This window comes from Hemiscyllium ocellatum, chromosome 2 (genome assembly GCF_020745735.1).
Source record: "Hemiscyllium ocellatum isolate sHemOce1 chromosome 2, sHemOce1.pat.X.cur, whole genome shotgun sequence".
Lineage (NCBI taxonomy): Eukaryota > Metazoa > Chordata > Chondrichthyes > Orectolobiformes > Hemiscylliidae > Hemiscyllium > Hemiscyllium ocellatum.
In genome coordinates, this window is record NC_083402.1 from 66,847,476 (window position 1) to 66,868,126 (window position 20,651).

General features: G+C 39.2%; 1 protein-coding gene across 6 annotated transcripts in view; it reads left to right on the forward strand.

The window, feature by feature from the left end:
• Positions 1–20,651, forward strand: part of apc (APC regulator of WNT signaling pathway) — a 193,807-nt gene that overhangs the window by 103,249 nt on the left and 69,907 nt on the right. For 5 of the 6 annotated variants that reach the window (XM_060837378.1, XM_060837396.1, XM_060837413.1 and 2 more), the window contains exon 3: positions 18,383–18,473. The exons of the other annotated variant lie outside the window; for it this stretch is intronic. In XM_060837378.1, the coding sequence (XP_060693361.1) occupies positions 18,383–18,473 (91 nt within the window). The remainder of the gene's footprint in view (positions 1–18,382; positions 18,474–20,651) is intronic. 6 annotated transcript variants of the gene reach the window in all.

Below are 20,651 nucleotides of genomic sequence, written 5' to 3' on the forward strand. Positions count from 1 at the left end.
CTTTCCCTGTTTAAGTACAGTACCAAGGGATTTCGGGATCTTTTGAGCTTGAATCACAAAGCAAACATCAACGTTTAATGGGTATTGGGGAAGGCCAGTGAATGTTGACCTTCATTTCAAAGTGAATGGAATATCAAAATATAAGTGACCTTGCAAAGTTCACTCAGTCCAGGTACAGAGGTTGGTTCAGCTGAATCATCGGAACTTAGGAGAATAAGAGCTCTTACTGAAACATAAGATTCTTGGGGAGTTGCAGAAAAATTGTTTTCCTTCTGGGAGTATGGACAGCTAGAGGGCATAATCTTTGAGTAAGGGGTCACCCATTTAAGACAGATTGATTTCTTTTCACGCTGGGTAGTGATGCGTAGAATTTTATTTACCACTGAGGGCTGTCGATTCTGGGTCATACGTAGTTGAATCTATTAGAAATCAAGTCTGAGACAAATTTCCCTTAAATTATTAGAAATCTATGGGGAAAAGACTAGAAAGGAGTTGAGGATTATCATTTCAGTGGTGATCTCTCTGAATGACAGGCTAGACCCAGTGGACTGAATGGTCTACTTCGACTCCCGGGTTCTTTGAGAATCCATTTCGTGATTTGAATGTCTCTCATCCCATACACACACCCACTCTGGCACAGTCAAACGCAGACCTAATACGAAAACTTGCATTTATATAACACTTCGAACACTAAAACCATTCCAAGGGCTTAATAGAAGTATCAACAGGTAATAGCTAATATTCAACCATATACAGATGTTATGATGTCATAGAGTTATACAGCACGGAAACAGACCTTTCAGTCCAACTCGTCAGCGCCAACCAGATGAACGAAGGTTTGGTATAAAGTAGCTTATAAGAAATGATTTGGGGATGCCGGTGTTGGACTGGGGTGTACAAAGTTAAAAATCACACAACACAAAGTTATAGTCCAACAGGTTTAATTGGAAGCACACTAGCTTTCGGAGCGACGCTCCTTCAGGTGATTGTGGAGGGCTCCGAAAGCTAGTGTGCTTCCAATTAAACCTGTTGGACTATAACCTGTTGTTGTGTGATTTTTAACTTTATAAGAAATGGCCTGAGTGTTGGGAAAGGCAGAGAGGTTGAGAGGGAATTCAAGACCCCGGGTCTAAATAGGTGAAGGTTTAGCTGTCTATCGTTGGGTGACGTAAATTGAGGATGTGTAAGAATTACTCAGAATTTACGCAGTATTTGCGGACGCCGACACTGCGGGGCACCTGCGCCTGTGTTCACTCAGAAACGCACATGTCCGAGCAAAGTCCGCACTGTGCACGGTATAAGGACAACATTGAAGTGGGATTCGGTTGGGGGAAAAGTTTCTCCTGTTCTCTCACCACTGCCCCTACCTATCACTCTGTCTCTCATTCCTCCACTTCTTGCCAAGGTTCCGTCCCCTCACGCAAATTCCCAGACCCGATCTCCAACGAAACTGTACATGCGCGGAACATAGGGATACAATTGAAATACTTAATAAATGTCATTCACGAGCCCGTTTTACCCGAAAGGTACTGGAAATCTATAACTTCCTGAAATTGCTTATGAGGATGGATCAGTTGAAAGTCATCAAATTAAGATTGATAGACTTTTGGGACTAAAGGTATTAAGGGATTTGCAATCATGGCAGGCAAATGGAGTATAAATAGATCAGTTGTGATCTACTTGAACTGAAGAACAATCTTGAGCAGCTGACTGTCTCCTTTATTCTCCCCCCTTGTGATCTTTCTTGCTCTCTGCTATACTCCTTCCTCAGTATTTTTCTCTCATTTCCTCTCATGCTTTCACACTCATTTTTTGTCCGCAATCGCTTACTCACTGATCCTCTCTTCAACTTGCTTACGTAACTTAAAATGCCACTGTCTTTTTTTGCAGATATATATTTCTTTCACATCTTCCATTGTTTATTGTACTTAATGATTTGGGTTTTTTTTGTTACCTCATTTTTACTTAGAGATCTGCTGCCCTCTATTGGAGCTCCAGTTTTAGACATTTTAAAGTGAAGACATGTTTCTCTGTCAATTGCTATTAATGATTTGGAGTTACCTGTGTTGGACTGGGGTGTATTAAGTTAAAAATCACACAACACGAGGTATAGTTCAACAGTTTTATTTGGAAGCACTAGCCAAATGAACCTATTGGATTATAACCTGGTGTTGAGAGATTTTTAAAGTTGCTATTATAACATTCTTTTTGAGGTTAGAATTCCCATATTTCTATCAGTTTTAATTTTGCTCATGTTCATTGTGTAATAAGAGTATTTCTGTCTAGTTCAGAGCTGGTTAACTAAACCAGTAACATCAAATTAGTACTAAAACGCTTACTGTTTCTCTCCTGACAGCATTCTGTATTTAATTGCTAAAACTGGGGGGAAACAAAAATTCTGCAGGTGCTGGAAATCTGTAATAAAAACAAACTAGTGGAAAGATGTTTTTAGCTGGACTGGGCATGTTTGTGGAACGAGGAAAAGGTCAGCATTTCAGCAATATTTTGCTAGCATTGGTCTAGTATCCCAGCAATCTCCAGTAGAAATCTCAAGAGTATAAGTTCACATTCCATCAGATTATGGTTTAAGTTCACTTTCTTTTTTCAATTTGGAAATTTACTAACTAATTACTGTTAATAAAATTGACATGCTGCTGAATTGTCATGCAGATGCTTTGAAACCCCTATGGATAACATTGTAATAGTGCCTTCTCCCTTTGGGCAGCTCTGGTTCATGGGAATGGCCTTCTCAAAGCAATTGAGGTTAAATGCCAGCTTTTTTTTTAAAAAAAGCACTCCAAAATTATGTGTTTCAAACTATTAACAAATGTCATGCTATTATTGAGAAAAAGAATACTAATGCATATTTTTTAAATTGTAAGGTATATAATCAAAATCCTACAATTTAATACACAGTGTACTATTTTCTTGGGGGTCAGTTCAGTTGGCTGGATGACTGGTTTGCAATGCACAGTAAAACTAACAATATGGCTTCCATTCCTGTACCAGTTGATGTCACCATGAAGGTTCCACCACCTTGATTTCTCCCCTCGCCAAAGGGCCTGTTTCCACACTGTAATGTAATCTAATCTAATCTAAAACCTCCATTCCTGAGGAAGGGTTATACCCGAAGCCTTGACTTCTCTTCCTGATACTGCCTGGCTTGCAGTGTTCTAGCCACCTGCCTGTCTACTTTGGATTCCAGCATCTGCAGATTTTTTTGTCCCATAATGATGGCAGGGTTGAACACTGCATAGCCTTTGTGAAGTCCCATCTTCTGACTGAAAACACACTTCACCATATTATTTGACATTATTGGTAAATGAAAGTTTTGAGTTGCTAGATCTACTCTGAACCAGAGTATCGTGAGACACTGGACCATCACCAGCAGGATTGCTTTAAGCACCGTGCATGATCTGGCATATCCCAGTGTGACATTGCCATCAACTTAGAGGACGAACCCTAGTTTAGTGAGATGTGTGTGCCAGGACAAACATTACTATTACCTAAAACTGAGATACCACCCTGACGAAGATACAGTGCAGGATTACATATATGCTGAACAGTGGAAGGCAAAGCGCTATAATCAGAGATAAGTAGCCCTTAACCAAGGGATAGGACCAAAGCTCAGCAGTCACACAAATATAGTTATGAATGGTGCTGAAAAGCTAAATCATTAATTGGCAGAGGAGTGATTTTGTAAGCATCCCCATCCCCAAGGTTATGAAAATGACAGAGTCCAGCACACCAGTATAAAGGATATGACGGAAGTATTTGTATCCATATTCAGTCACAAGTGCTGAGTGGATGATCCAATTCTGACTCCCAAAGTCCCCAGCCTCATTGGTGAAAATCTTCTGCCAATTTGATAGATTTCACATGATGGGAGAAAGTGAGGACTGCAGATGCTGGAGATCAGAGTTGAGACTATGGTGCTGGAAAAGCACAGCAGGTCAGGCAGCATTCGAGGAGCAGGAGAATCTGTTACAGGCATAAGCCCTCATTATGCTTGTTGAGGAGCCTGACCTGTGCTTTTTCAGCACCACGCTCTAGATTTACATGATGTCAAGAAAGCACTGAAGAATGAGTTCAGCAAAGGCTTTACTGAAGCCTTGTCTTAACTATCCAGGTCTTCCGCAAAGCTCTTTGAGTACAGCTAGTATGCTGGCATTTACTGATACAGGATAAAATTGGCCAGTTATCAGCCTACTCACAATTATACCAGAGTATTGGAAGATCAGTGCTATCAAGTAGCACTTATTCAGCAATGACCCATTTATCTCTCCACCCCCGAGGCTTCCAGCCTCATTCCTGATGAAGGGCTTTTGCCCAAAACAGCGTTTTTCCTGCTCCTCGGATGCTGCCTGACCTGCTGTCCTTTTTGAGCACCACACTAATCTTGACAATAATCACTACTGAATGTTCAGTTTGTTCTGCCAGAGCCGCATGATTCCAGATACCATTATACAAATATGGGGCAAGAGTAAGCCATTCAATTCCTCAAGTTCACTCCATTGTTCAAAATTACATGTGATCCGTAACCTCTACGTTTTTTTTTTATATTATCCCCATATCCTTTACCGGTGGTTTATCAATCTTTGTCTTGCACATATTTAGTGACAATTTCCATAGCATTCAGCAACAGAGATTTCCAAAGATTCAGAATCCTCTAAGTGAAGAAATTCCTGTTTATCTTAGTTCTAAATGGCTCACTTATTGTTTTTTTTTGCTCTTGCATTCTCTCTTGCACTCTCATGCTATGTTTTACAAATCTACAGAATACAGACAAAAATCTGCCCAATCCTGAACCTGGTTCTCAGTGATTGATGTGGGTCAAGTGGATCAACTTGCCAGCTGGAGAATAATTAGGAGCGGTAGTCTTAGCATCTTAAGTTTTAATGTATATCTTGAAAAGGATGTAGAACAAACCAGTGTAAAAATAATTAATTGGAGCAGTGTCAATTTCAGATGGTTGGAAATGGATCTGATCCAGGTAAACTGAAGTAGTAGATTGGCTGACAAACATGCAGCAGCATGCTGAACATAGAAGTTTAGAGAGGAATTTAAAAAACAGAAGGGAGAAGAGTGAATATGTGAATAGAATAGCAGCGAAAATGAAATGGAATTCAGAAGTTTTCTGTACACAGAAAATAAATAGACAGGAATAAATGGAGCAAACTGTTGACTAAAAAGAATACTAAAAATGGGTAGCATGGTGGCTCAGTAGTTAGCACTGCTGCCTCTCAGTGCCAGGGACCCGGGTTTGAATCCAGCCTTGGCCGACTGTGTGGAGTTTGCCCATTCTTCCTGTGTCTATGTGGGTTTCGTCCTGGTGCTCCTGTTTCCTCCCACAATCCAAAGATGTGCAGGTTAGGTGAATTGGCCATGTTAAATTGTCCATTGTGTTAAAGGATATACAGGTTAGGTGTATTAGTCAGGGATAAATAAATGATAATAGGGTGGGTTACTGTTCAGAGAGTTGGTGTGAACTTGTGGGGCCGAAAAACCTGTTTCCACACTGGAGGGATTCTTTAAGATATATGCACAGGCAGGAAACATAGCAAAGATACTAAATTACTACTTTATATCTGGCTTTAACAAGAAGATGCTAAAATAAGAGTACAAGAATAATTAGTTGAGCCACTGAGTGGTCTGGAAATTGAGGTACTACTAAAATGTCAGCCATACTTACGAATTGGTAAGTCACTCGAGCAGAATGAAAGGCATGGAGGGTATGTGAACTTGGGATAGAAAAAAAAGGGCTGAATGCTTTACTCCTCTTTCTTGTGATCTTATGAACCCCTATCTATTCAACATGGAATAGTAGAAAGAATGAAACAGCTGACCTAATGGTCAGTAGCAGTGTGAAGAAAATCTGACTCAAGGCGCAGAGCAGGCAAGAAGATGGTAATGTTGAAGACCATATCAGAGTGTTTTCAAATTTGCTTCATAGGTCCATTTTCACCTAAGAAGTCAATCACCTGTTGGTGGTGATGCAGTACTACCAGACAGTAGAGAAGCCCAAGCTCACAATGTGCTCAAATATCAATGAGGAACAAATCTTTTCAGAACAAACTAAAAATAAACAAATATGAACATGTAAAAGCTTAAAAGAATTTAAAACCTCAATCATCTTGAAAATCGGTTTATTAATAAATGTAAGGTGGCATTAGAACTTGGAGGAATCATTAAAACCATGACCCACATTATCGATTCAGAACTTTTCAAAAGTCCTGACTTGCGTACATATATGGGAACTGTCTGGGAAATTTAAACTTCTCAGTCTGATTTCCTGGCGTCTTGGGCCCTCCATAAATATTTTGAAAGGAAAATAAAATCTCTGACCCTGAGGTTAGGGTGGAGCTTTGGGTGAGATATTTGCAACTTCTCCTGATAGTTACTCAGGAAATGGGTTACTCCTCCTATCTATCTTTGCCAGACCTCCTGTCTACACCCTCTACCTGACGACCCACCGAACCATTTAATCATCCACTTAGCAAACACTTTTATTAAGAGACAAAAACAGAAATTGCTGTAGAAACTCAGCAAGTCTGGTAGCATCTGTGGAGAGAAATTGTTAAATGTTTCAAGTCCAGCAATTCTTCAGAACTGGATTCAAAACATTAACTCTGTTAACTTTCACTTTGACTTCAAATATGGGCATACATATTTATATTTTAGAGAAAAATGTTTGCATCAAATTGTGACAATATATGGCAATAAGTGGAACAGATTGTAGGTGCAGACATAGAATATCTGAGCCTGCAGATCATATTAATAATCATAGCAATTTTCTGTTTGGTGGGTCTTCTCTTAAAATAATACATTTTCTTTTAGGTGCACTGGTACCGATACTGGTTTAAAACCTTTTACATATTAAAGTATTGAATTTATTCAAACTGACTATTGTAACCACTGAAACTAATGAATGGCTTGTAGATTTTCCTAGAGTAATTTTCAATTATTTAAAATCTAAATAGTTAATGGTAGGCATAACTCTGTTAAAAATATTCACCTTTTAACATAAATGTATTTTCAGATAATAACACTGCAACAGGTTCCCACTGGTAAAGGTGTAATATTATTTAATGTGAAAACAAGAAGTCCTATGATGCTGGTCCGCTGGAAATTGGGAAAATATTCAGTTCTGAAAATTAGCTCAATTTAAGTCCAGATGCAAATTCAGATTCCTGCAAAGCAGAAATTCCAACAAAATGCTAAATATTTCCATTACAAAATTTCTTTTAAAAAATGAATTAAATTTCCATGGAATTCCCACCATGTTATGCATAGAGATTAATTGTCAGATTTTTAAAAATGATATGCTTGTTAAATAATTATGTATGAGCTAACAATTTGCACACCAATGTAATAATATGATTTAATATATCATTCAGGGTAGCTCATACTCTGGTGAGATCAGGATTCATTATGGTGTGCCCAACAATAAATAACTCATTATTTCCCCGAAATCAGAGAATGAAATCTGTTGTCTTAAAATTGTCAGCTTTAAACGTACATGGAAACTAATTGCTATTTTTTAATTTGTCATGCCTTAATCTTTGCTATTTTCTGGTTTCCTTGGGTTGATTCAATTTTTAAAAATACGTTTAAATTCTATCACTATGGTTTCAGTTGTTTGTGATGTCAGAATATTCTGTCTCTATGGTTTCGGTAATTGTTTTGCTTTACATTTGTGCTAATGAACAAGTACAGGACAAATGTTAACAATGTGCACTGCAGGTTTTTATCACAATTAAAATAACTTTAAACTGGGCAGTATGGAATACGAAACAGGTAAGAATTAAACTTATAGTTTCTGGATTTTAATTGGTGATTTCCTCCGTCTCTACACATCATTTTAAAAAGAATTGTTGTTCCTCACCCTTAACCCATACCTCTCCCCAACAAATAATATACGATTGTGTTTCTTGTGTGGACAGAATAACCTAGATTATCTGAACAACACGGATGGGGAGTATTTTATTCGGATAACTGATTGTATAACAGATAATGTTTTTATGGGACCTTGAGATCTTGTTCTAATAATCTGAAATTCAGATAACTGAGGTTGTTCTGTATAGGCCAGGCGGCAAACCTGCAAGACTTTGGTCAAACCCTGTTTATAATTCTTTGCTTCAGGACATAGTAATGGCAGTGATTGAGTTTCATTTCCATTTTTTGTCCCTCAAGGAAGATTCACAGCTCTGTTCAATCCTTGAAGTTCTGACTAAAATTGGAATTAAAGGACTGTTGTTTGAAAAATTGTAACTTTCCACTGTTTTGAGCATTGCATTTCACCTCTTACCCATGAAAAGGGATTTTTACTGAACAACATTTGACATTCCGAAAAGGACAGATTAATTTCTTCATAATTTCTTCTTTGTTCTTAATTACAAATTACAAAAACAAACCCAGTTTTGAAGTTTGCTGGCTAGTTTACATTTGTCTGTTTCCTAGTTTATTTTGTTCATGGGATATGGGCATTACTGATTTCGGTCATTATTTCTTCCCTAACATAATTGCACTTGAGAAGGCAGTGGTGAACTGCTCAAGTACATGTGGCATAGATACACCACAGCATTGGAGCTCCAGGATTTTAATCTAGTGACTGAAAAGGAATAGTAAAATATTCTAAGTCAGGTTATTATATGGCGTGAAGGAGAATTTGCAGATGGTGGTGTTTTCTTGTAAATGTTTTGTTTTTAATCAGCCTGTTCAGAGATGTTGTTATACATCTCCTGAAGCAGGTGGGACTTGAACCTGGACCTCCTACTTCAGCAGTAAGGGTCACAAGCCATTCCTTTGTTCTTTTGAGGTGGTGCAGGTGGTGGGCTTGGAAGGTGCAGTTTAGAGAGCCTTGGCATCTTTTTTTTTCCCCAAGGTAACGTTTAGCTAGTATATTTGTTGAATTGAATGTTGAAAGTGTAGGATGGAGTGTCAATCAAGCGGGCAGCTTTATCATGGATGGTTTTGAGTTTCTTGTGTTGTTAGAGCTATACTCAGACAAATGGAGGGTATTCCATCACACTCCTGACTTAAGCTTTGTTGCTGGTAGACAGGCTTTAAAGAATCAGTTGCTGAGTTACTTGAAGAATTCTTAGCTTCTGACATGCTGTTGTCACCACAGTGTGACTAGTTCCAGTTAATGATAATGCCAATGATGTTGATAGTGGAGAATTGAGCAATAGTTCGAAGTGTTAGAAGTGGGTATTGTCAGCACTTGAGGTGTGAATGTTATTTGCCAGTTATTTGTCCAGGTCTTGTTTCATAGGGACATGTATTGTTTCAGAATCTGAGGAGTCATGAATGGGACAGAACATTATGAAATCATCAGTGAACCTTCCCACTTTTTGCATTGGTAGAGGAAATGCCATTGAAGCAGTTGAAGATGGGTTGGTCCTAATCATTCCTTGCCCCTCCAAGTACACACAAATCCTATCTGTCAGATGTCAGACTTCTCGGTCTTTAGTTTCCAGGCTTCTCTTTACATCAATTCTTAAAGGCACAACATTAGCCACACTCCAGTCATCTGGCACCTCACCCTTGATTATAGATGAGGAAAATATTTCTGCAAGAGGCGTCACAATTTTCTCCCTAACTTTCCACAATGTCCTGAGATGCACTAGATTAGGCCCAGGAGATTTATCCACCTTCATATTTTCTAAGACCTCCAGCACTTCCTCTTCTGTAATGTTAACTCTTTTCAAAACATCCATATATATTTCCCTGAGTTTTCTAGCTACCATTACTACTTCACAGTAAAAATTTAAGTGGAATATTCATTTAATATCGCTCAGATCTCATTGAGGTTCAACACAAAGAAATTCTCTTTGATCTTTAAGTAGCCCTACTCTCTCTTTAGTTGCTGTCTTGATCTTAATGCCTGTGTAGAATCTCTTTGAATTATCCTTAACTTTATTTGCTAACGGTATTTCATATCCTATTTGCCTTCCCGATCTCCCTGTTAAGAATGTCCCCACACGCTCTATGCTGTTCAAGAGATTCATTTGAACCCAGTTGTCTGTACTTTCTTGAATAGAGTCTCTATCTTTATTCAACCATTGTTCTCCCATCCTACCAGTTTTACCTTTCACTATGATGACTCGGAACTCTCATTATCATGCTAGTGAAGGCCTCCCACTTATTGGACATTCTTTTACATACGAACACTCTACTGCAATCAATATTTGAAGTTCTTGTGTCAAACCATGAAAATTTCCCTTACTCCAATTAAAAACTTTAATTTTTATGGAAGTATTACCTTTTTCCATAACTGTCAGTACCGGGGACCTGGGTTTGATCGGTTTTGCACATACTCAGTGTCTGCATGGGTTTCCTTCCCCAGTTCAAACGTGGACAGATTAAGTGGATTGGCCATGGTAAGTTGCCTGTAGTGTCCAGGCATATGCAGGTTAGGTGGATTTACCATGGGAAATGCAGGATTTCAGGGATGTTGGGGTCGGGTCAGTGGGGGTGGGGTGGTGTGGTGGTCTAGGTCTGGATGGGATGCTGTTTGGTGGGTCGGTGTTGGACTTTGATTGAATAGTCTGCTTCCACACTTTAGGAATTCTATAATTGTGTGATTGTTTGTAAAACAAATAGAATTATGATCACTAGATCCTACTATCATAGAGTCATAGAGATGTACAGCATGGAAACAGACCCTTTGGTCCAACTTGTCCATGCTGACCAGATATCCTAACCCAATCTAGTCCCACCTGACAGCATCCAACCCATGTCCCTCTAAACCCTACCTAATCATATACCCATCCAGGTGCTTTTTAAATGTTGCAGTCATACTAGTCTCCACCACTTCCTCTGGCAGCTCATTCCACAAACCTACCACCCTCTGCATGAAAAAAAATTGCCTCTTAGTCTCTTTTGTCTTTTTCCCCCCTCACCCTCAATCTATGTTTCTCCCCCCGTGATTTTATAAACCTCTATAAGGTCACCGCTCAGCCTCTGACACTCCAGGGAAAACAGCCCCAGCCTATTCAACCTCCCTCTACAGATCAAATCCTCCCACCCTGGCAACATCCGTGTAAATATAGTTGGGCAGAGGTGGAGGAGGAGAAAAGGTGATGTGATAAAGAGGCTCAGTGCAAAAGACAAAGGAATTGTTAATACTGGTGAAAGGGGAAGAGATATGAAAGGGGTTGAGGTGACCTTTGTGGTATTATCGTCAGTTTATTAATCCAGAGGCCCAGGTAGTGCTCTGGGAACCTGGATTTGATTCCTGCCATGACCAATGGTGGAATTTGAATCCAAGAGAAATTTTGGAATTAAAAGGCTAATAATGACCATGAAGCTATTGTTGATTGTCATGAAAAAGCTCATCTAGGTCATTAATATCCTTTTGGGAAGGAAGCTGCTATCTGTAGCTGGACAGGCCTTGATGTGACTCCAAACCCACAGCAACATTGTTCACTGAACAGCTCTCTGGGCAATTAGGATGGATAATGAACCATAGCCAGCAACACCCACATCCTGTGAATGAATGAAAGAAAGTGGCATACATTAGGGTGTGAAGGGAGAGAATGCATCCTGTCTTCTAAGAGCAGAGTAAACAAGATACAGACAAGACAATAATATGAAATGAAGAGCTGTGGGTGCTGGAAATCTGAAACAGAAACCGATTTTGCTGGAGAAACCCAGCAGATCTGGCAACATATATGGGAAGAAAACAATTTAACATTTTTGAGCCCAGTGACTTCATCAGAACTGTCCTGATGGTGGATCTGCCAACAGTTCAACCAGTTCAGGAGAAGAGACATCGAACTTGAAACATTAACTCTGCTTTCTTCCCACAGATGCTGCCAGACCTGAGTTTCTCCAATAATTTCTGTTGTTATAAACAAGACAAGGCTGTGTGGGAGGAGGCAGAAAATACCAAATAAAAAAAAACCTGAGAGCCGGCATAATGCGGTCAGTTTCTGAGCATATGGAATTTAGTATTGAGAACTTGAGGTTGTAAAGCTCCCAAGTGGAAAATGAGAAGTTGTCACTTGAGTTTGCATTGTGCTTTATTGAACCATTGCAACAGGCTCAGGGTGGAAATGTTAGCAAGGTAGTGTATTGCAATGGCAAGCTCGGTGATTCCTGTGGACAGAGGTTGCTCTTCTGCAAAACATTCACCATGTCTGTAGATGATCACAGTTGAAAATGTGTTGCTGGTTAAAGCACAGCAAGTTAGGCAGCATCTAAGGAACAGGAAATTCGACGTTTCGGGCCAGAGCCCTTCATCCTGATGAAGGGATTATGCCCGAAACGTCGAATTTCCTGTTCCTTGGATGCTGCCTAACCTGCTGTGCTTTAACCAGCAACACATTTTCAACTGTGATCTCCAGCATCTGCAGACCTCACTTTTTACCTGTAGATGATCACAGTAGAGTAAAGGAGAGCATAAAGATTGAAGGGCTTAACAGGGCAGCTGTTTCCACTGATGGGAAATCTCAAACTATACGCTATAGTTACAAGAGAAGATGACATTTAAAACTGAGATGACAGAATTTCTTCTCCCTAAGAGAAGTTATTCTTTGAAATTCTATACTCCAGAAAGTTATAGAGCCTTGATCACTGAAGGTATTTTAGTGTTTGTTTAGGTTTTAAAATATCTGGGCATTGAGGACTAAGACAAGCCGACAAAAGAGAAGTTGAGGCCTGGGACAGATCAAGCATAACTTGTTGAATGGCGAGGCAGGCTTGAGGGCAAAATAGTCTGCTCCTGTCCTTGTTTCTTATTCTTATGTATTGGGACTGCGATAGCTGACCTCCCAAATCTGTGATCATTTTCCTTTATATGAGTTGTGGCTCTTGTCTCTAACCAGTCAAGAATTTTCCCTGATTCCTATTTGATAGGGTTTCTTGATGCCACACTCAACCAAATGCTGTACTAACAAGACGCCAGTCTTGTTCACGTCACCTCCAACATTAGCTCTTTTCTTGTTTGGAGCAAGGCTGTAATGTAGTCATGAGCTGAATAGCTCTGGCAGTCTCTAAGTCAGTGAGCAACTTATTTTTGTATTAAGTGCTCTTGATAGCTGTCAATGATGACTTTTAATCACTTTGATCAAGAGGAAACCATTTGTTCTGCTTTTTGTGGATATGACCCACCTGGGCATTTTGCCAGGGAAATTCCATCGTATCTACCAGGACAGCTTGGCAAGGGATGTGGCTATTCTGGTGCATGTCTTCAACATTATTGCCAGAATGATATCAGGATCCATCGCTTTTGCATTATCCAGTGTCTTCAGTTGATTTATGATGTCATTGACAATGAGTTGGATTGGCTGAAGACTGAATTGCTGACGACCTCAAGAAAAGTTTGAGATGGATCACCTACTCAGCACTTCTAGCTATAGATTGTTGCAAATGGTTCAACTTTGTTTTGTGTACTGATGTGCTGGGCTTCCCTATCAGAGAGAATAGGATATTTAGAGACTCCTTCTTTGGTTAGTTAAACTTTCTCCTATCATTCACAATTTGATGTAGTGGCCCTGCAGAACTTAAATTTGTTCCTCAGGTTGTGTGATCAGTTAGATCTGTCAGTCACGTACTCGGCCTACTGATTGACATGAAAGTAGTCCTGTGTTGTAGCTGCTTCAGACTGAATCTCATTTTCAGATATTTCTGATCCTATTCTCTGGGTATGTTATCCTGTACTTTGAACCAAATGTACTCCATTGTGAAATTATGAAAGGGCGATTTAAAGTATATTACACTGGAGAGAATGTTCAGGAGAAATAATAATGTTTCCAGGGCTGGAACTTTACAGCTGTAAGAGACTAAATAGGCAGGAGTTGTTTTCCTGAGAGTCATGAACACTGAGGAGAATCTGTTTGAGAAGTACAAAGCTTTGAGGAACATAGGGTAGAAAAAAAACTTTAAAGGAGGGGTCAATAGCCAAGAAGCATAGACTTAAGTAAAGATTGAGAAGAGAATTGATTTTCCACCCAGGGTGTTGTTAGGTTTCTGGAACACATCACTTGAAAAGGTGGTAAAGGCAGGAACCATCACAGCACTCAAATAATAGTAACACAAAACTTGAAACACCAACGATTATAAGACTTTGGGGCAAGTGCTAGGAAGTGGAGTGAAAGTAGATCAGTGCTTCGTGACTGGCACTGATGCAGAGGGCATCTTTCCATGCTGTTGTATATTCTGACTATGTATAGGACACGACTTTGAAGAAATTTCTAGCTAGAAGAGACCTAAAGGAGTATCTTTCAACTAAATTTATATTTATTTTGGAGGTTTCACAGCATGTGCTGCAGTGCATGAACAGCTGTTTCTAATGCTCAGATTGCAGACTCTGAAACCCATATTAATAAATTGTGTAAAATTCTTTTACACTTCACTTTGTGCTTTTTCTAAGAAGGAAGAATGTTTAATTTAGTCGTTACTTTACTGTCAAAAGAAACTTAAAGCTCCATAAAGTTAACCCATTAAAATGTGCTTATCGACTTTTAAAACTGTTTATTTAGAAACATAGAAAAAGCTGCAGAAGTAGACCATTCATCCCTTTTGAGCCTGCACCACCATTCAATATGATCACAGCTGATCATGTGATTTCAGTATCCCACTCCCACTTTCTCTCAAATACCGTTGATCGCTTCAGTTGCAAAGGCCACATCCAGCTCCCTCTTGAATGTATCTAGCGAATGGGCCCCATCAGCTTTCTGTGGTAGAGAATTCCACAGGCTCTCAACTCTAAGTGAAGAAATTCTTCCTTATCTTAGTCATAAATGGCTTACGTCCCCATAGACATTATATGCACATGAAGATGTGCAGGTGCAGTGGACTGGCTATGCTAAATTGCCTGTAACATCCAGGGATGTTTCGGCGAGGTGGATTATTCATGGGAAATGCAGGGTATCCGAGATTTTGAGGGGTGGGGAGGGTTGGACCTGGATGGGATGCTCTTTGGAAGGTCGGTGTGGACTCTGACTCTGATTTTCACTTCGAATTAGTTCATTGAAATTGTGCTGGAGTTTCTTGATTGAGCTAAGATAGCGTGTGTGTTTTCACAATATTGCAGACACAGCTTTGACTACATAGCTCATTGTTCTGCCTGGAAAATGCTGCGGTTCGGAAGTTCATTAGTAAGCAATACTAGTAATCAAGGTGGCACAGACCTTTTACCAAGCTGATCTGCATGATACATATGATAGCTTAAAATGATAAAACATATCTTTAAGTTAGCAGATGGCTGGACATATTCGTTGAATGAACAGCACAGCAAGTGGCTACTTAAGTCTATCAAGTCTGCGCCAGTTATTAAATAGTACCAATTCCTTGTTCTTTTTGATATACCCAAATCATTTTCTCCTCTTTTTTCAACAAGATACCCTTTCCTCCCTCATCTCTTCACCTTGAATCCTTTGTAAATGAACTTCTAAAACATTACCTTATAACTCTTGATTCCATCGGAGAAAAAGATTCAACAAATGACAAAACATAAAATTTACCTATCATTATGCATTTACTTTTGGAATAAGTGTTATTGACAAGGTCAGTCTTTTTTTTGCCCTTTCACTGAGAGTTTTTAATAGGGGATAAAAAAAATTGCACTTGTTAAGAGCTTTGCCTACTGATATAATAGTTTTGAACTGCCTTTCATTTTCTCAATAATATGGATGAAACTCCTGAACTTAGAATCCAAGAGACACAGGTGAACATAGACCAATGGAAACGCTCTAGCTTAAAAGTATAATTTTATTTCGAAATCACAAAGGACTTATCTGGAGAATAAAGCTCCATTCTTCACTTAAGCTTGTGTTTTTTCAAAAATAAATTAGTATGGTTGATAGCTGAAAATGTGTTGCTGGAAAAGCGCAACAGGTCAGGCAGCATCCAAGGAGCAGGAGAATTGACGTTTCGGGCATGAGCCCTACTTCAGGAATGAGGAGAGTGTGCCAAGCAGGCTAAGATAAAAGGTAGGGAGCAGGGACTTGGGGGAGGGTCATTGGAACTCCCCCTCCTACTCCACTAAGGACATGCAGGTCTTTGGACTCCTCCATCGCCCAACCATAGCAACATGATGGCTGGAGGAAGAACGCCTCATCTTCTGCCTAGGAACCCTCCAACCACAAGGGATGAACTCAGATTTCTCCAGTTTCCTCATTTCCCCTCCCCCCACCTTGTCTCAGTCCCAACCCTCGAAGTCAGCACCACCTTCCTAACCTGCAATCTTCTTCCTGACCTCTCCACCCCCACCCCACTCCAGCCTAACACCCTCACCTTAACCTCCTTCCACCTATAGCCCCTCCCCCAAGTCCCTCCTCCCTACCTTGTATCTTAGCCTGCTTGGCATACACTCCTCATTCCTGAAGAAGGGCTCATGCCCAAAACGTCGATTCTCCTGCTCCTTGGATGCTGCCTAACCTGCTGCGCTTTCCCAGCAACACATTTTCAACTCTGATCTCCAGCGTCTGCAGTCACTTTCTCCTAGCATGGTTGATAGTTTTAAAACAAATTGGGTAGTAAAATTACAGTAGCTGGACTCCTAACCAAACTACTGCTTCTGCAGAATTATGTAATTGTGTGGTCTCCTGACTAACCATGCTCTGTCTACCGTCTGCAAGACATAAGTCAGGAGTGTGATGAAATATTTCCTATATTTGTGGATGAGTATGGCTGCAACACTTGAAGCTCAACAATATCCAGGCCAAACCTGCTTGCTTGATTAGTATCCCATCCACGATCAAAGTGCTGTGGCACCACACCTATAAATACATGAACAAAATGGGATCAGAGGGGGCAGTCCATTCTGTCAACATTCACTTAAGATCATGGCTGATCTGATAATTTCACAATCCTGCCTACCTCCAATAACCTTCCTTTTTTTGCTTATAAAGGATCTGACTACCTTGGCCTTGAAAATTAATTAAAAGACTTTGGTTCAATCAACTTTTGAGGAAAAAAGTTCCAAAAATTTGCTACCCTCTTTAAAAAGACCTCCTCCTCTCTCTCTTAAATTGGTAATTCCTTACTTTTGATCTCGTATGGATCATCTGGATCATTACATGAAAGGAAACCTCCTATCTGTATGTACCTTATCAAGCATCTGACATATTTCAATAAAGCTCCTTTCTATTCTTCTGAACTTAAGGTACAAAACCTAGCTTGTCCTAAATTTCCTCGTGAGTCAACTCGCTGATTTCAGGTATTAGTCCAATAAACTTTCTCTGCACTGCTTTGATTACGTTTACAGCCATCATTAATTATGGAGACCAGTATTATACACAGTCCACCAATGGCCATGCTTAACTGAAGCATTGCTTTCCTACTTCTGATTTAATTAAACTTCCTAATTGCTCCTATACTTATATAATCACCTTTTATGAACAACGCACGAGGACACAGATCCTTATGCATCACATGCTCCGTAGTCTTTTTAAGATGGTCAACAGGAACTCACCTTGGCTCCTTTGGCAGCATGATCCAAACCCTCAGCTGCTTCCACCCGGAAGGGCAAAGGGTGGCAGATGCATGGGCAAGTCATCAACTGCAAATTGCAATCCAAGCCACACATCCTGATTTCGGGGTCCAATTGCCTTGACTTCACTGTTGCTGTGCCAGAATCCTGGAACTTGGTAGCGAACAGCACTGTTCACCTATACCATGTGGCCTGACCACAGTTCCAGAAGGTAGTTGGCACAAACTTCAAATGCAATTAGGTAGGGATGGGCAACAAATCCTAGCCTAGCCAGCAACACCCAAATCTCATGGAAAAACAAAAAGGGCAAGCTTGAATGTTTTGCTCTGTAAAAGAAAGTGTTTGGTTTTTGCAATTTTTGCCAGCGCCAATCAACTGTTTGTAATTAAGCATAAGTTGAATTAGTAGTTGATTTGGATTCCTGTTTAGAGCTGTACCTCAAATCTCTAATACACCTCAGTTCAACTGCATACTTATGTTAGTTGGGTGTGGGTCTTTGTTGAGATTTGGTTGAAACTTTGCCCTCACTTGATAGACTTATCTACCTTGTGGCAATGAAAAGTTAGTTTAGATATAGTTGTGCACCTTTTCAGAGGGAATGGAAAAGCAGCACCGAAATATTAACCAGTTGAAGACTTGTATGTAATTATGGATAAATTTGGAACATCCAAAGCAGTGCAGGAAGGTAAATTGTCATGTTCAAGTGAAAGGTACTTACAAATATTTAAATTGTTGGATCAAGAATTGACTTCAATCACCTCACGTGTAAAATGGAGTTCGAAGCATAGGCCCAAAAACTCTTTGTGATGCACTTGGTGCAAGTTAATTCTGTTCAGTTGAGGGTTGTAATGTATGGCTGCTGAAGTATCATGAAGCCTGACATGTAGGTTCGATTTCAGTATGATTACAGCCATTCTGATTGTGCTTCACTTCGTGCTGCAGGAGGTCCTGAAGCAACTGCAGGGTAGCATTGAAGACGAGGCTCTGGCTCTGGCTTCTGCTGGACAGGTTGATCTACTGGAACGACTAAAAGGTAAGTCTTGTAGTATGTAATGGTAACTGACTTTTTAAACACCAGTTCTAGATGGTCTTCAAGAGAAGTAGATTCAGTTATATGAATAAAGGCATAGTGGTGTTTCTCAGATTATTCATTAAATAAATGATTAGAGCTGTTCATAACTTACTCAATTGGTTTTTGTTCTGAATCGTCACTTTTATGTGGATGGCTAAAGGTTCAGTGCATCATGTAAAACCTGCTCACATTTTACTGATTTAATACAAATAAAGAATGTTTTTAAAGCTCAAGTTTTAGCATTTTGTTTCTAGGAAATCCTTGTCATAATCTTCAGAGATTAAGTCCATGTAGTAATGATGATTTTAGAAGTTCCTGTGTAAAGGGAGTAAAGGATCCTTTGAGCTTTGAAGGGGTAGAGTGTTGCATTACATTAGAATTTTTGAATTCAACTTTTTTGAGATTGTTTATTTTGATTTGGTTTTGGTTGTATGATTTCTATATGCACCACATTCTGCAGCGGTATGCATCAAATGAGAGAATTTGCAAGAACCGACAAAGCAAATTTTGTTGGTTGAAATGTAGGTATTATAGTTTAAGATTCTCAAAGTTGTATATTACTGTAGAATACAATGGAAAATCTCTCAGTTCCCATGAAAGCACAGTTGATCAAATTTATCCAATTAGTTATAAAAGGAATAAGATGTGTTGTGATTTCAGTGCAGTATATACTCTTGTGCAATAATATTTCATTTCAAATAATGTAGTTCAATTTCAGTCACATCACAAACAGTACAAGATGTGTAGAAACAAACTCTGTAATCTGAAAGGAGGAAAGTAGGGAGACAGGAGTGTTTCCTGGTTTGCACTGGCATGTCTCCTTGCGAGTTTCAAAAGCCTGCAGTTCACCTGGAGCTTTAAAAGTGATCTTATTAGTATTCTGAATTAATAAATTGTTCTAAGGAACGATGCAACTGTAAATGTTTGGTTATTTATAATGGTCAATTAAAGCACCTTAAAACAGAACAACATAATAGCAGCATGAATTCAAGCATACATTGAAAGGAGCTGGTGCATCTTCATTACTCTTCCCTGAACTTTGACATGAATCCCAGCGAATAATTAAGTGATCAAGAATTGGGTAGGCAGAAAGGTCAAACCTGATGGAATGCTAAATATACAGTACAATCAGTTGCAAAATACTATTTAGCATCATTAGCTCTCCAAAACTGACAAAAACTTTAAAACACTGGGCATGTGCAAATTAGTATGCAAATCCTGTAGCTATGGTCTGTCATTCACTGCTCGAGACAGGCTCTCTCTCAGTTACCATAGCCAATATCACTATCCTGCACTATTGTCATGTCCTTTCTTTTTTTAGTTTTCAAAAATTCTACTCACTTGAACCCTCTGCACTCCATCCATTTTAAATGTCTTGCTAGTTAATGGCATATTGATCACAGCAAGATTCTGGTAAAGCCTATTCCAACAGATCAGCTCCATCCTTCCTCATTCCCAATGTCAGTGCTCCATTTCTCCCACGCCAATTTTTGAGTCACATATTCAACACTCTGATTTTATTTACTAATTTTCTTGCGGCATGGGTAGTCATTCCGAGATTATTTATGACCTTTTGTTGTTTTGCTTTTCCATTTAATCCTTTGGTTAAATTCCCCACTCATTCTAGTTTCTTAGACCTAACCTTGAAATTATTACCTACACATACCATGGCAACTCGATGTTTAGTTTCCTGTAATTTTTGTCCTTTATTATTATTTTTGGACAGCAGGAATAGACTTTTGTTTTCCATCTAGTTTAAACAGATGAAACCATGTCTCTGCAATGAAGGAACCGTGTTCTTAGTCCCCTGTATAGCTTACCCTTGATCAGAAGCATGTCTATTAATGACTGCTTTATTTATTTTGTTCCCCTATCTTTGATATGTAATTATTTAATTTATTTAATGGAGCAATAAGTTTGAAACTTATTTTGGTGAAAATAATTTTCAAATTATTCTAGTACACAATACTACACCTGATTTGTTTGTTTTATTAAAATATCCTGTGGATATAAAATACGATATGGATTTTATTATGCAAGCATGACCCATATTCATTTCAAAGCTGTATATTTCTACACATCTATAATGTGCTAGTATTCTGTAACTAACTATCTGCTCTCTGTATTTTTACAATTGAT